This window comes from Marmota marmota, unplaced genomic scaffold (genome assembly GCF_001458135.2).
Source record: "Marmota marmota marmota unplaced genomic scaffold, marMar, whole genome shotgun sequence".
Taxonomy (NCBI): Eukaryota; Metazoa; Chordata; class Mammalia; order Rodentia; family Sciuridae; genus Marmota; species Marmota marmota.
Window position 1 is genome coordinate 2,546,085 of NW_025999942.1, and position 14,854 is coordinate 2,560,938.

At 38.5% G+C, this 14,854-nt stretch overlaps 1 protein-coding gene across 5 annotated transcripts in view; it reads left to right on the forward strand.

Moving 5' to 3' along the window:
- Sacs (sacsin molecular chaperone) overlaps positions 1–14,854 on the forward strand; it is a 150,767-nt gene that overhangs the window by 35,783 nt on the left and 100,130 nt on the right. For 4 of the 5 annotated variants that reach the window (XM_048801279.1, XM_048801282.1, XM_048801283.1 and 1 more), the window contains exons 3-4: positions 7,124–7,274; positions 12,965–13,052. In XM_048801279.1, coding sequence (XP_048657236.1) covers positions 7,124–7,274; positions 12,965–13,052 — 239 coding nt within the window. Of the gene's footprint in view, positions 1–6,678; positions 6,995–7,123; positions 7,275–12,964; positions 13,053–14,854 lie in introns of those variants that run through there. The other variant, XM_048801281.1, reaches the window with a different exon arrangement.

Below are 14,854 nucleotides of genomic sequence, written 5' to 3' on the forward strand. Positions count from 1 at the left end.
AAAAAAAAAAAAAAAAAAAAAAAAAAAAAAAAGCGAAAAGGAAATTTTTGCAGTATGCTACAAAATGAGTGCCTTATGTTAAGTGAAATAAGGCAGCCACAAAAAAATCAAATAGTGTATGATTTCACTTATATGAGGTACATAGAGTCGTCAAAATCATAGAGAAAGAATGTAGAGTGTAGTTGCCAGAGGCTGGGGGAGGGGAAATGACAGGTTATTGTATAATGTGTACAGAGTTTTAGTTTTTACAAGATAGAAAGATTTATGAAGATGGATGATGGTAATTGCTGTACATTTTGAATTTATTTAATGCCACTGAACTATACATCAAAATGGTAAAGATGGTAAATTTGATGTTCTATATATTTTACCACAATTAAAAAATTTTGAAATAACAAAGTACTAGGGGCTCATGTACATCTAAGATAAAATATGTTCTAAACAAAAATGTGTCTTACTTCAGTTTTGACAGTAGATACTCTATACCAATTTGAGAGCGGGTAACAAATCCCTCCTCATGTACACTATTTAAAAAGCACCTAAGAGCAGAGATGACTCTGGAACATTTGAGGCAGAGGGAAGACAGGGAGAGAAATTTTGTAGAGATTTTCTTTTCTTTTGGTCACAGATGTTGCTGTAGACAAGAGTAGAGGGGAGTTACCTCCTTCACCAGGCCTGGTGAACCACAGACTCCCAGGGGCCCAGGTTTGACTCGTTCTGAATCTAAAACACCCCCAGGAGGGAGGGGGTGGCTGGACTATCCTTGGCTTGTACTGCCTGAGCTTGTCAGGTAAGGGATATGAGAGACCCTTGTCAGGTAAGGGTATTTTCCGCAGACCACACCTGAGCCAAGTGGCAGTGCATCAGAGATGGGTAGGTTTGGAGTCTCTTCTATAGGGTCTTCTTGTGGGGAAGAGGGACCCCAGAAACAAGAAATGGGAGGTGATGTGGAATGCCTGAAAGTGTATAAGGAGACACAACTGAACATCAGATATAAAAATGCACTTAGCAGGGTCCACAGAGGTCCTCAGTGGTGGGACTTTCCAAAGACTGCCATGAGAGGAAGGGTGAGCTTTAATCACCTGACAGAGACCCACAGGGCTTAAAGCCATCCTATGGTTCTTTCCCATATTCCTAGCTTTGACCTGGGTGGAGTCAAATAGCAGGTAACTATTTGGGGGAACAGCAGAAGAGCAGAAACCCTCATAACTCCTTCATGGAAGAGGAACTATGAGCAGGAACAAGGACAGATACAATCTTTGAATGGAGATTGAAGGTAGAAATTTTATTTTATGACTGGCTATACTTGTTCCAATCATAGAATTAATATGATTTTTTTTTCTTAAATTTAAAGTGACCTCAAGACTGTCATTAAATGAGAATGAACAGAAAAGACATGGGATCTGCCCAAATTCCCATCCCAAGGCAGAGAAAAATTACTTGCATGAGATATCCTCCTTCACTAATAGCCTTTTAAAAATATCTTTTGATTATGTTACTAGCAGGCTCTTAAAACTTAATAGTTGTTGCTTTCTAATATTTCTGTGGACACTTTAAAATAATTTTGCTGAGTAAATTAGGGCGATGATGTAGATGACATTGTTGGATGATCCAATAGTTACTCATGAATCTCTACTCTCTTGCTGAAACCTTCCATTATAGAGGCTTAGAAAGGTAAGAATTCATATTCTCTGCTTTCCTTGCAGCTAGAGGTAGCCATGTAATAAAGTTCTGGCCAATACGAGAGAAATAGAAGTCTAATGGGAAACTTCTTGTTTCCCGGATAAAATAGACAGTTGCAACTGACATTCTCCCTCTTCCCCTTCTTCCTACTGAATTCTTCATTTGATGTGAATACAGTAGAGTAAGTTGTTTTAGCCTTTTAGGACAAAGGAAGAAAGACACAAAAGGTCACCAGGACTCTGGTCCTGATATTGTTGAGGTATGTCTTTCCCACAGACTTCTTGACATGTGAGAAAAAAACAAAAAACAAAAAACCCTTATCAGCTTAGCTATTGCTAGTCAGGCAATCAGTTACTTGCAGCCAAAAGAATGTCTAATAGAACCAAAGCCAAAATAGAACCTTGTTGACTAATGTCAAGATTAAAGTTAGTATTCACCTATTTGAAATCATTCATTCAAGTCTCATGTTTTAGGTAGTATTTGTTACCTATTTCTTTGTGCTAAGCCTTTAAGATACAAAAAAGGATGTAAAGGAGTTTTCATTGCAATGAATAAAAATTAATTATAATTAATAAAACTGTGATATTTGCTATAATACCAATGTAAAAACAAATTTTATAGAAAGATCATGGATGCATATAGGCAAGCTGTGGGAGTGGGGTTCTTGCTTGAGGACTTAGAGATTTATCAGATGAACAGTGATGGGAAGAAGATGGCAGGTAGGTGGAGACAACCCATGTAGTGCATGGGGCTAGACAGACAACAGGGAGCAGTACCTTATAGCTTAACATTCACTATTTCATAATGCTTTGACACTGGGCTTGCGTTACTTGGGCTCAAATCCTGTCTTTCCCATGTATTATCTTTGAGATTATAGGTAGGATGTTTAGTCTCATTTTTCTTATCTGAAAATTGAGGTTGCATATACTTCATGGGATTGTTGGGAAGAGGGAGTGAGCTAAATCACAGATGGGTTTTGATAGGTGCCTGGCACATAGTAAGACTCCATAAATGTTGCATATGGTTATCAGCTGGTCATGGAAACAGAGTGTATTATGTGGATGACCTACAAGAATCCCACAGGATTGATGGGGGTTAAGTTGCAATGGACCTTTCATGCCCTGCAGAATAACTTGAACTTGATACTAGTCATTGGAAAATTCTTGAAAGTTCTAGAGCACAGAACTAAGCCAATGATAGCCTTCTAGTTGTCAATTCCTATGCGTATGTGATATTTGTCACTGCCCATTCCTTCTTAAAGCTTTTCTCTAAATCTCATGGAAACATCTTTTTCTTTATTTTATTCCTGTTTTACATCTTTTCTTCTTCCAAGTTAGCCTCAATATTTCTGCCTGAGGAATCTTTGTAAAATGCCCACTCATTAAACAAAGGAATAATAATTAGCTCTACTTTTGTCTTCATGTAACTGGTGAACATTCACCAGAAGGGATGACTGACTGATTCTCTCTGATAAAAGACATGCTATGAGACACATAAAATTACCAATCCCTGTTACTGGAGAGTTCACTCTCACACACAGACTATTCTTTAAAATTGCAGGCCACACAAATTTGTGTGACAGAGAATGGAGGGAGGGTAAAGGGAGAATATCAGGGTAAAAGGATCCTGGTAGCTATTTAATAATTTTTATATTGGACCAAAATTATTAATCAAGATAGGTTTTTCAGTTACTAAAATAAGTTCATTTTAGGGATTAGAAGAAGTTCATCATTAGGGAATGATGGGGACTTGAGTTTCTGACAGATATTTCATCCAGAGATGAGGAGAGAGAAAAGCAACTTAAAATGTGGATATCATGAGAAGGACTAATATTGTTTTCTGCTTCAATCCTGTGGAGTCCAGCTTGTGCAGTAAATCAGTTGTATTTGCTTCTCTCCACAATTGAAATTGGCTTTCTCCGGTCTGGGGTTATAGCTCAGAGGTAGAGCGTTTGCCTAGCACATGTGNCATATATTTATTGGTTTTTAATAACTACCACCAGTTTAGCCCATTCCATCTTGGAAAGAGCCTGCTGGCTCTACCATTTCTCAGCTATATGACTTTGACTTTGGGAAAATCATTTCATCCCTCTACTCCTTAAGATTCTCACTAAGTTGGAAGTTAGATTCTGATTGATTTTTTCTTTCTTTCAACTCATATGTAGTCATTGATGGCTTTTAATGAAATAATCCTGTCATTTATTTAGATAACATACTTTAGAAATCTTCCTTCTACACAGGAACACAAAACCTTACAGAACTTGAGGTCTCTCCTTCACTAATATCAGTTATGATATTAGTGCTCATATTTTGTCACTTCTGGCTCATTCAGGTACTAGTTGTTCAAGTTCATTTTTGTTCTTTTCTTGGCCTTGACGTCTTTGGCAGCTTATTGTCACCTGCCAGCCGGGGTATAGTATTAAATGTCTGGTTGGTGATGTGACCTGTATCATAATTAGCCTACAGCCTGCCCTCTAGCTGCCACCCGCACCAAACCTTGGCAGCTCTTCTCATCAACTCCTTTTGTGTTTCTGAACTACTTTAAAAATATTTTTTTATTATGGTAACATGCACATAATCCTAGATTTACCATCTGAGCCATTTAAAATGTCCAACTCTGTGATATTAAATACATTCATAATGTTGTGTAACACCATCCATCTCCATATTCTTTTTTCATCTTGTAAAACTGAAACTCTCTACCCATTAAAGTACTTGGGGACTTTGTTTTGTTCACTGTATCCCCACCATTGAGACCTGTCCATTGAGGGACCTATAGCAATGCAATACATATTATCTTAATGATTGAATAAGTGTTTCCAAAGTCTAACTAACCCTTCAAAATGTATCCCAAGGACACTTTGAGCTCCAGGTGTTCAAAGAATCTTCTGACCAGCCTCTTCGCCTAGTTGAATCTCCTTCACTTCTTGTGAACTCTTGGTTGAGGTCATTCCTTTGTCTCTCAAGTCTTCAGCCCCACCCCTAGGTTCCATTGTCATTACATCCTGTTTGGCTTCCAAAGAGAGAACATAAGGAAAGCTGGTAGAATGAAAGTTTTACTCTGAAGTCTTTTTTTTTTAAAACATATGTATGGGGAACTATGCGATATTTTGATACATGCATGTATTGCATAATGTTAAAATCAGGTCAAACATTTATCTCTGCAAACATTTATCATTTCTTTATGATGAAAGCTTTCAACATCCTTTATTCTAGCTTTTTGAAATATATAGTCCATTATCGTTATATAGAGTCACCCTATAATGAAAGCATGAAGTTTTAGACTTTGGATTTATTTTTTATTCTTTAAACATATATTTATTGGTTTGTAATAACTACCATTGGTTTTTAATAACTATTGTGCAATAGCACATCAGAATTTCTTTTTCTTATCTAACAAACCCTAAAATCTTTTAATCAAAGGATTTGTCCTGAATTCTGTGAGTGCTGTGACAGTGTAGCAGGGGCTGAGTTTCCAGGTATAGGAGACTGAACATGGTGCTTGGACCAGAGAGAAATAAATAGAGATAGATAGAGATAGACATGTTACTTGGGAGAGATATTAGAGATGGAGATGTTATTTGATAGACAAGAGCTCACATTTTTCCACTTGTTGATATTCTAATATATTTGTTTACTTATACTCATCTGATTAAAGAAGTAGATAATTGTCCATGAGAGTTTTTTGGCCTGATCTTTACATTGAATTACCATATTCTCCTCCAATTGACTGAACATGCTTACTGTCTGCCAAGTAAGAAAAGACCAGCATCACTTATATCACTTTCCCTTTTAATTACATTAAGAGACAGGAATGGAGAGCTGTAAGGATATACTATGTAGTTATTGCTAATGATGAGTTCTGCATAATTATGTTATTTTGGGAGAAGGAGAGAAGTGGTAATTCAATTTATACCACTTTTTTTGGGTCCACTCTAAAATTCTATTCTATTCAGGGTGTTTAAATATACAAGTTTACTTATTCATGATGTAGCTTTTGAATTGCCTTAATAGATGTTATCCATACCTATAAGAAATAAGCCAAAGGAGGGGCCTGTATTCACTGAAGCCTTATCAAGCCCCCTACACTTGCCAATTGTCAGGCAACTTTAATTATAACTAAGGGCGATTCCATTAACTGGGTCCTGCTCTCAAGGAGCTTGCAGGTGCTATGAGGAGACTTAGACTACCAACGATGTAAGATAATACCACCAAAATAAGTTCTCTAAGTTTTTAGCATATCATAGGATATATTACTTTGCTGCTGGCTATCTTTCCTTGGGCAAACTGAATGACTGATTTTACTTCTGTGCTTTAAAAGCAAACATGAGGAGCTGAGGTTGTGGCTCAGTGGCAGAGCTCTTGCCTAGCATGTGTGAGGCACTGGGTTCGATTCTCGGCATCGCATATAAATAAATAAAACAAAGGTTCATGGACAACTAAAAAAATAAAAATTAAAAAAAAGCAAACATGAAATAAATACACATAAGACATTTGTATTCTGCAACCACAGCATTTCCCTTTCATGCCTTTCATGCCTGAGGCTTCCATCGGAGTATTAGAGTTGAAGAAGATGATTTAAGTCTACAAACGTCTAGTTCTGCATTTTAAGACACTGCTCAACTATCAGGGGGAACGTATCTCTTCCTTAGAAGTACATTCCGCAAATACCGTTGCCCTGAGTTGAGGTTAGGGCTGCAGAGAGACTTCTGGGCGGGGCGGGGCGGGGCCGGGGCCAGGGTGGGGGATCTTCAGATGGGGTTGGGTTAAATGTTGCTTGGAGGCTGGGGCTGGGCGAGATCCTGAGTTACAGGTTGTGTGCAGTGAGGCGTGATTTGCTGAGGCGGTTCGAAGCATGGAGGAGGGGGCGGGAGGCTACTCAGCTAGTGGTTCTGGTTGGACTAAGCCAGGCTTGGAGGGCGGGAACAGGCGGCTCCTCCGCTAAGGGTCGCGCCCGGTTGGGCGGGGCTTCAAGGACGGGGCGGGGCATCTCCTTAGTTAACGGTCCAGGCGGCAAGGCGCGTGCCCGCGGGCGGCGCCTGCAGGGGCCCGGGCCGTTCTGGAGCGCGCCGCCGCCGCCTAGGTCTGCTCCTCCTCCGCCGCGGCTTCCTCTTGCATTTCCATCTCGCTTGGGGCCCCAGCTCCCCCCGCTGCGGCTGAGTCTTACCTTGGCGGCGCCCCCTGCGCCATGAGGATCCCGCCCTCGGGGCCCGCTCTGGGCCTCTCGGTGTTGCGGGGTTGGCGGTGACCAGGCGCTGGTGCTGGGGGCGGACACGGGCCCCGCGGCCGAGATCGCCCGCCATGGGGGACAGGTAACCAGCCCGGGCCCGGCCCAGGGCCGCGTGGGGGTTCGGTGCCCGAGATCCGCACGCTCTGTGGACTCGGGGCGGGGCCGGTCCTCCCCACGTGGTCCCACTGAGAGTCCTTTGCCTCTCTTGCAGGTGGGTCCGCGTGACCGTCCTCCCTGGCTGCGTGGGCTGCAGGACAGTAGCGGTGCCGGCCTCCTGGACCGCGCGCGACCTCAAGGAGCGCATCTTCACTGAGACAGGCTTCCCGGTGTCAGAGCAGCGGCTGTGGCGCGGCGACAGGGAGGTAGGCGGCCGGCACTAGCGCAGCGGGAGGGGCGACTCCAGTCCCCGAAATCAGGGCCGGCACTGGGTTAGGATGTAGCACATCACCTTGCTGATATGGAGCGAAGGTCTTTACTTAGTGTCATAGAAGACCATCACTCAAATTTAAAAGTGCTTTGTAAATTTCAACATTTGTATTGCCCCCACCACCCATTTTTTTTTTGTCTGAGTCTTCACTTACTGAAATTAATATAATTTTTTAAAAAATATATTTTTAGTTGTTGTTAGACCTTTATTTTATTTTTTTATATGTATTGCTGAGAAACCAACCCAGCGCCTCATAACATGCCAGGCAAGTGTGCTACAGCTGAGTCCCAGCCCCCAAACTAATAATTTTTTAATGGACGTTATAACCTGAGTAGTTTTTTTTCTTTTCAATTTAGAGACATCGTTATGGAAGTGACTTAATCATTACTCACACTTTCTATTTATGTTTTAAGTTTAACTGGAAGATTATTGAATGTCTTCACTGTAGATACTGTGAAAGGTTTCCTCCATTTCTGAATTATAGGCATCTAGGACTGAAAAGGATCTTCAGACATAACTTACTATTACAACTTCTAATTTGGAAGAGAGACCTTACATTAAAACTTTTGAAGTGCTAACAAATAACTTGGTAGAGCAAAACTTTGGACAAAAGGAATATTTCATATTGTGATATGTATCCTTTAAGATTGGTGAAAAGTCTACAGTTTTCTTAAAGAGGGAATTGAAGACATTTTTACTGAAAATTCACTTATTCAGTTAGTCTAATAAGGGTCTTCACCTTTTTGTGTGAAAAAAGAGCATCATTTTCAGGATTTGAAAGAGGCAAAAGGAGTTGAGCAGATAGACAAGAAGTACTTGAACAATACTGAATGACATTTCTAGCATTGGATTTGCTTATTACAAAATACAAATAATAAAGTACCTGCTCCTGATGATTTTTACCCTTCAATGTAGTCTTGACTTTCCATGTACCTAGGTCAGTTTTTTTTTGCTTATTTAGATATAGGTTTCTGATTGATCTGTTCTTATGCTCCTCTGTGGGTGGACTCAATCCTCATTGTCAGTTCCCTCTAGTGTTCCTTGGCATGCCAACATTGACTTGATTGAGGACTTTAGACAAAGTTGAAAAGGATCAAACTCTTGTCATTCCTATCTCTTTTTCTGTGCCCACCCCCATCCCATAACTTCCCTCTCCTTTCTACTCTCCTGGTTCTCTGCCCACTTTTTTGGTTGCTCCTTTAGTTCTACTTTGTCATCTTGTCCCCTAGATATGATCATACCTCAAGGCTCATTTGTGGCACCATCTTGCCATTGGAAATGTTTGAGCAGATGTGTGTAGAGATCCTGGGTATGGGGTGATAGAAGTTGTAGTGGCATAGTGTTTGGGATTGAGTGGGTGGGTGAAAAGGGTCTAGGTAGGACACTGTCCTGATATGAGGCCACCGAGTTCTAGACTGTGGTTGTGAAGGTGAAACTAAGATTTATAGGAGACTTTGTAGAAGAATATGGCAATTTGGTATCAAATGGGTCACCAGGATTTGAGGATGGATATAGACTAAATAAGGCAAAAACCTTGTCAAGGATGTCACAAAACCTAAAGTCAGATGAGGAAAATAAGGGTTCACTTAGCAGAGATTAATAAGTACAGAGTTAGGTAAGGAATTCGCTGGAGGTGTGGTGACCAGTTTGCTTTTAAATATGATTTAGCTGATGGTGAAACATAAAAGAAGGATCTAGGAACATGCACACAAGAGAGAAAAGAGTGACCTAGACCCTGTTTTCTATTTTGTCAATGTACATATATAACAAATGCCAAATGAATTCATGTATGAGGCTCTGCTTTTTTATTTCTAATAATAATACAATAAAACTAATTCTAACCAATTCTAAGGTCACCACTGGATAGTGAAATCCAGCAGGTAGCTGCAGCTCTCTGACTAAAACTCAAGGGTGCGCCAAGGTTCAAAGAGATAAAGTATCAGGGCAGGATTTGAACCCATGTCTGCTTGATTCCAAAGTCTATGGACTTTTTACTGTTCCATTCTAAAGATTATCTATTTATCTGTTGGGGATAAATAATATTTAAATGCAAAACTCTGTAAAACAGGGAGGAAGGATTTGTACTATTAAAATATGATCTTTAAAAGTCAAGGATGAAGTTCATGCAGAAAATAAGTAAAAGGCACAGTTCTGATTCAAAGAGGATGGGCTTATGCCATCCAAAAGGGACACCTATATATAAGCAGATCTTTCACAGAAGTGTAATTTTCTTTTCCTTTTTAGTTTAATTTTCTTTTTCTTTTTATGCTGCTTAGAACTTTTAGATAAGAATTATTGATGAGAATTCTGAATACTTAAGGATAGGCAGGAAGTTAAAGCTGTTAACAACTCCTTGTCTCTGCTTTGGGTTGGTATTAGACATTGTCAGCAATAAGCTCTCTTAGTTCTTAGTTGGTCATCTATTAGCCTCTTTCTCTTTGTCTCTGTTTTACTTTTTCTGGCCTGATAGTAGAATTTGTAAATGTTTCACTTTAACTCCTGGTCCATGGAGAGACCAAACCTGTAAATTATAGCTGTGCCTCTTCCTGTCCCTTTTTGCTCTTTACCAAATGTGTTTGGGCCTCCGATATTTGATGTATTACTTACTTTTATTTTAAATGATCATGAATGCTGCCCATACCTCCCCTTCCCTAACTTTTTACTCTTTAACGTCTTCTATCTTTGAGAGGTGTTGGAAGATTTAGACAGTAGTTTATATTGTTTGCTTAATAATTTGGAGAGTTATTGTTTCCTAGTAAATGAAGATGAACATCTCTGAGATCTATAAGACACATAATGCTGGTAAGGCCAATATTCAGAGGTTCACATTGTCTTATAATCTCTGTTTTAAAAACAAATAATTGAAATGGGCAACTTTTAAGATTTCATATGGCACATTGCTTGTAGGTTTAAATAGGACTAACATTCTTTGCTTGCTTGGAGTATCCAGGGAAGGGAGAGGCCTAAGCAAAACTCCCAAATCTTGTCAAGCTCAGTAAGAGATGGTGCTGCTAAAGGTATCTCTGCTGCTTGATTGCCTTTTTGGACAATCATTTCCCTGTAGATGGGCCACAGATTGTTGATTGCCAGACCCATGTAGTCAGTTACATCTCTTTGGTGTGGTCCTATTTGGTGTCTTCTTCCTAATTCTTCTTTAAGACCTGGAAACCCTGTATAGTATAGATTTACTTCCTTCCTGCCTACCTTTCTTTCTGTTTGCCTTTCTTTCAGTGCACCTTAGCCACATGAAATTGAAATAATCCTTGTTTTATGCAGGGCTGTCTTTTAGTAATTCATTAGTTAATTAACCAAGAGTAGAATGAAAATCTATGATAACATTATCCAGCAGAGAATTAAAACACTGTCCAATGGCTTATATTGATCTCTGTATGTCATCTTCCTATCCTGTTAGCCTGCCTCTCTTCCTTTACCTTTATGTGTGTATTGTTCTGTTGCCTCTTGGTGTTGTTTTAATGTTCTATAAGTCTGTGTTTTTATATATACATATGTGAAAGTGTATGTGAATATGTGTGTGTGTACCTAAATATATAACCAAAATAACACACTGTTTAGTTTTAGCTGCTTATGAACTTTATAAGAAACTTATTATTCTGATGTAGTAATGTTGAACTAGCTTTGTTCATTCAAAATTGTTTGTTAATATTCACCCAATTGTGTGCAGCTTAGTTAATTCATTCTTTACTGCTCTATGTCACAGAATTTGGGTTGCTTCTAAATTTTCTTGTTAGAAACAGTCCTTCTATTGATATTCTTATCCATGTTGCTGAAGCACCTTTGCAAGTGGTAAACTAGTTTTTTTATAGGGTAGCTTTAAGATTCAGTGGGAATATGTGCATAAAAGTACTCTATAAACGAGAATAGTAACAGTGTGCTCAGATTTGTGTTTTTACATGTGGGAATAGGATGAGGATGATGTACAGGAAGGAGATCAGATAGGGGAGATAGTTACAAAAATTGAAGAGAGATGCGGAGGGTCTGTGTGAGTGGGAATGGAAAAAACAATTTAGAGAGATTGGGGGATGGACATTCTGGGATCTAGAAGTTAATTGGAAATGTGGTTTGAAGAGAGATGTTCCTCCAGCATTGTTGACTGAGATGAAATAAAGATGAGAGAGGGTTTTGGAAGGATAGTTAGTGACTTTGCTTTTTCACAGGTTAAATTTCAGAAATCTTGGAGGATATCATGTGAGATGAGTGGTAGTCAGTTAGAAATATTGAATGTTTAAAATAGTAAGTAATGTCCTCCACCTTATTTGTGCAGTGCTAGGGACTGAATTCAGGGATTCATACATGCTAGGCAAGTGCTGTACCACTGAGCTACACCCCTAGCCCACATATACAGTTTTAAATGAATCAGATCATTAACATTGAAAAGCATTCTTTTGATCAACATACCTTAAGTATATTTATTACTCAGAACATAGGTCCACTAAACTTAACCAGATAGCAGAGTACAAAGGAAAACCTTTGTTTTTAAATTGGTTGGAATAATTTACTTTTTAGGGTATTTAACATATTAATATGTATGGTAAATTTTTTTTTCTTGGTTCTGGATGTTGAGCCCAGGGGCACTTTATCCTGTCAGAGAAGTGTGTACTGGATGAGCTTTTGATTAATGTTGTACACTATTGACCTTTACAAGGTCATTCCATATTAGGAAGACTCAAGAGTGGATCTGGTTGATCTGACTTTAAAAAAAATCTCTCTTATGGATCACAGTAGTAAATCTTGTACTTGATTTTATGGTATAAAAATTGCCAAAAGGGAAGCAAATATCAAGACTTTTCTGGGAAAGTCAATGTCAGAGATGTTATAGACCCGATTAGCTTCAGGAGTTGAAAGGTTCATTTGTCCCTTTGTTTCACACCACACCTTTTTTTTTTTTCTTTTTTCTTTCTTTTTTTTTTTAGTAGCAACATCTGTGACAATATTTTCCAAAGTGTGTTTCTGTAGGAATACTAATCATATATGCTCTTTGAAAGTAAAATTTTATGAAGTGCTGCTAAAATTTGGGAAATACTATATAATAACTCTAAGAAAGTTACCATGTGAGAGCCGGGCACAGTGGTGCATGTCTGTAAACCCAGGGACTTGAGAGGCTGAGGTAGAAGGATATCAAGTTTGAGGCCAGCTTCAGCAACTTAGCAAGCCCAAAGCAACTTAGTTAGGCTCCGTCTCAAAATATGAAATAAAAAGGGCTAGAGATGTGGCTCAGTGGTAAAGTGCCCTGGGTTCAATGCCCAGCACCAAGAAAAAAAAATATTAATATATGGTAGAGCACTTGCCTAATGTGTGTGAATCCCTGAATTTAGTCCCTAGCACTGCACGAACAAGAATATCCACAAAAATGTAAGTTATCACCAGCAGAAAAATGTGTAATCTATTTCTAATTATTTAAAGAAGCATCCTTAAATCTTAAATTTAAATCTTTCAACTTTTTTGACTTTTTGTTTTTTGCAGTCTTCACTACAGAGGAAAATATTTCCTGATAAAAACAGTTAGCAATCATTATTTCTTAAGTGAAAAATAATTTGTGGTAATGTTTTGAATTTATAGTAGTAGAGATTATGTTGCTTTTCATACATCTTATCTTCTTCTTTTTAGTTACCTGACTGGATCAAGATCGGAGATGTGACTTCCAAAAATTGTCATCTTTTTGTAAATCTTCAATCAAAAGGCTTAAAAGGGGGAGGTATAATATCGACTTTACATGAAGATTGTGTTTTTATGTAGAAATGGGAGAGTAAAATGATTGCCAGAGGCTGGGGGGAGGCTTTGAGTAAACTGCACAAAGTTTCAGTTGGGCAAAGTGAATGAAATCTGGCAGTTTACTTAGTATAGGGCTGGATTATGATTAGGAATACTGTGTTGAATACTTAAAAAATATCCAGGAAGGTAGATACTAAATTAAGAGCTCTTCAACAAAAGCGGGAAAAAAGAGGAATGGGAAGAAATTTTTGAACGTGAAGGATAAGTTTCTGGGATTGATGGTAATGATGGTTTGATATTTTCACAGGTGTGGTGTATTTGTCTCCAAATTCCTCATGTTGTGTACATTAAATATCTGTAGCTTTTTGTATGCCAATCATGCCTCAGTAAAGTGGTTTAAAAATGATTATGTTTTAAAAGTGAATTGAAAGCATATAATGTTGGGATGTAATGATGGGATACCAGAGTTAAAGGAGAACAAAGGTGGGTGGAGCTAGATGAGGGATGAGTGAGAAAGAGTAGTAATAATCTGTGGAATTGGTCTTGGTCTTGGTGGATAGTTGTACCAAATTGTGCAAGTAAATGTACACAGGTTGAGTATCCCCAGACTATGAATACAGAATACTGCTAAATCCAAAACTTTGTTGTGAGTGCCAACATAGTGCCACAAATGGAAAGAAAATTCTGTGCCTGATTTCCATGTGACAGTTCACAGTTAAAACAGTTATACTAAAAATATTGTATAAAATTATCTTCAGAGCATTGTGTATAAGGCAAATATGAAATGTAAATTAATTTCATGTTTAGAGTCGGATTCTATCCTCAAAATATTTCATTAAGCATATGCAAATATTGCAGAATTTGAAATCTGAAACAATTCTTGTCTCAGAAACACTTCTGGTTCCTTATCTAGTTGATAAAGAGAACTCAGTCTAAAGTAATGACAGTTTTTTTTTTTTTAAAGAGAGAGTGAGAGAGCGAGAGAGAGAGAATTTTTTAATATTTATTTTTTAGTTTTCGGCGGACACAACATCTTTGTTTGTATGTGGTGCTGAGGATCGAACCCCGGCCGCACGCATGCCAGGCTAGCGTGCTACCGCTTGAGCCACATCCCCAGCCCGACTTAGTTTTTTTTAAAGTGCCAATTACTTTTTACTTATATACAGATTTTGTTTTGTTTTGTTTTTTGGTACCAGGACACTTGACCACTGAGCCACATTCCCCCGCCCTATTTTGTATTTTATTTAGAGACAGAGTCTCACTGAGTTGCTTAGTGCCTCACCATTGCTGAGGCTGGCTGTGAGTTGCACTTCTCCTAACTCAGCCTCCTGAGCCACTGGAATTACAGGCATGTGCTATGGCACCCAGCTGTATACAGATTTTTAAAATTGTGTGCCTCTGAGGAATTACTTACTTCTTACATATTCTTGTAAATAACTTCCTGTTAGCTATTGAAGATATCCTTGTTATTTGATGTAAGAATATCTAGCATAGGCAAGACTACAGAGTAGTTAAACTAGACAACCATGGAGATAAGGACTGCTGAATTTCAGAATTATCAGAGCATTGGTTGAGTTTGAGAGTATTAAGAATGTGACACAAGGCACCACTGTCTCTAGCCAATAATATATTGGCAAAGCAATGACAAATAGCACCATTTATTTAGTTTTCTTTGGAAAATAGCAACATTTCCACACCTATTGTGCTCTTTATTTTTGAATAAGTAATCTTTTTTTATAATATATTTAAAATATTTTTGTAACCTAATTTGTAGCTCAGTTAAAA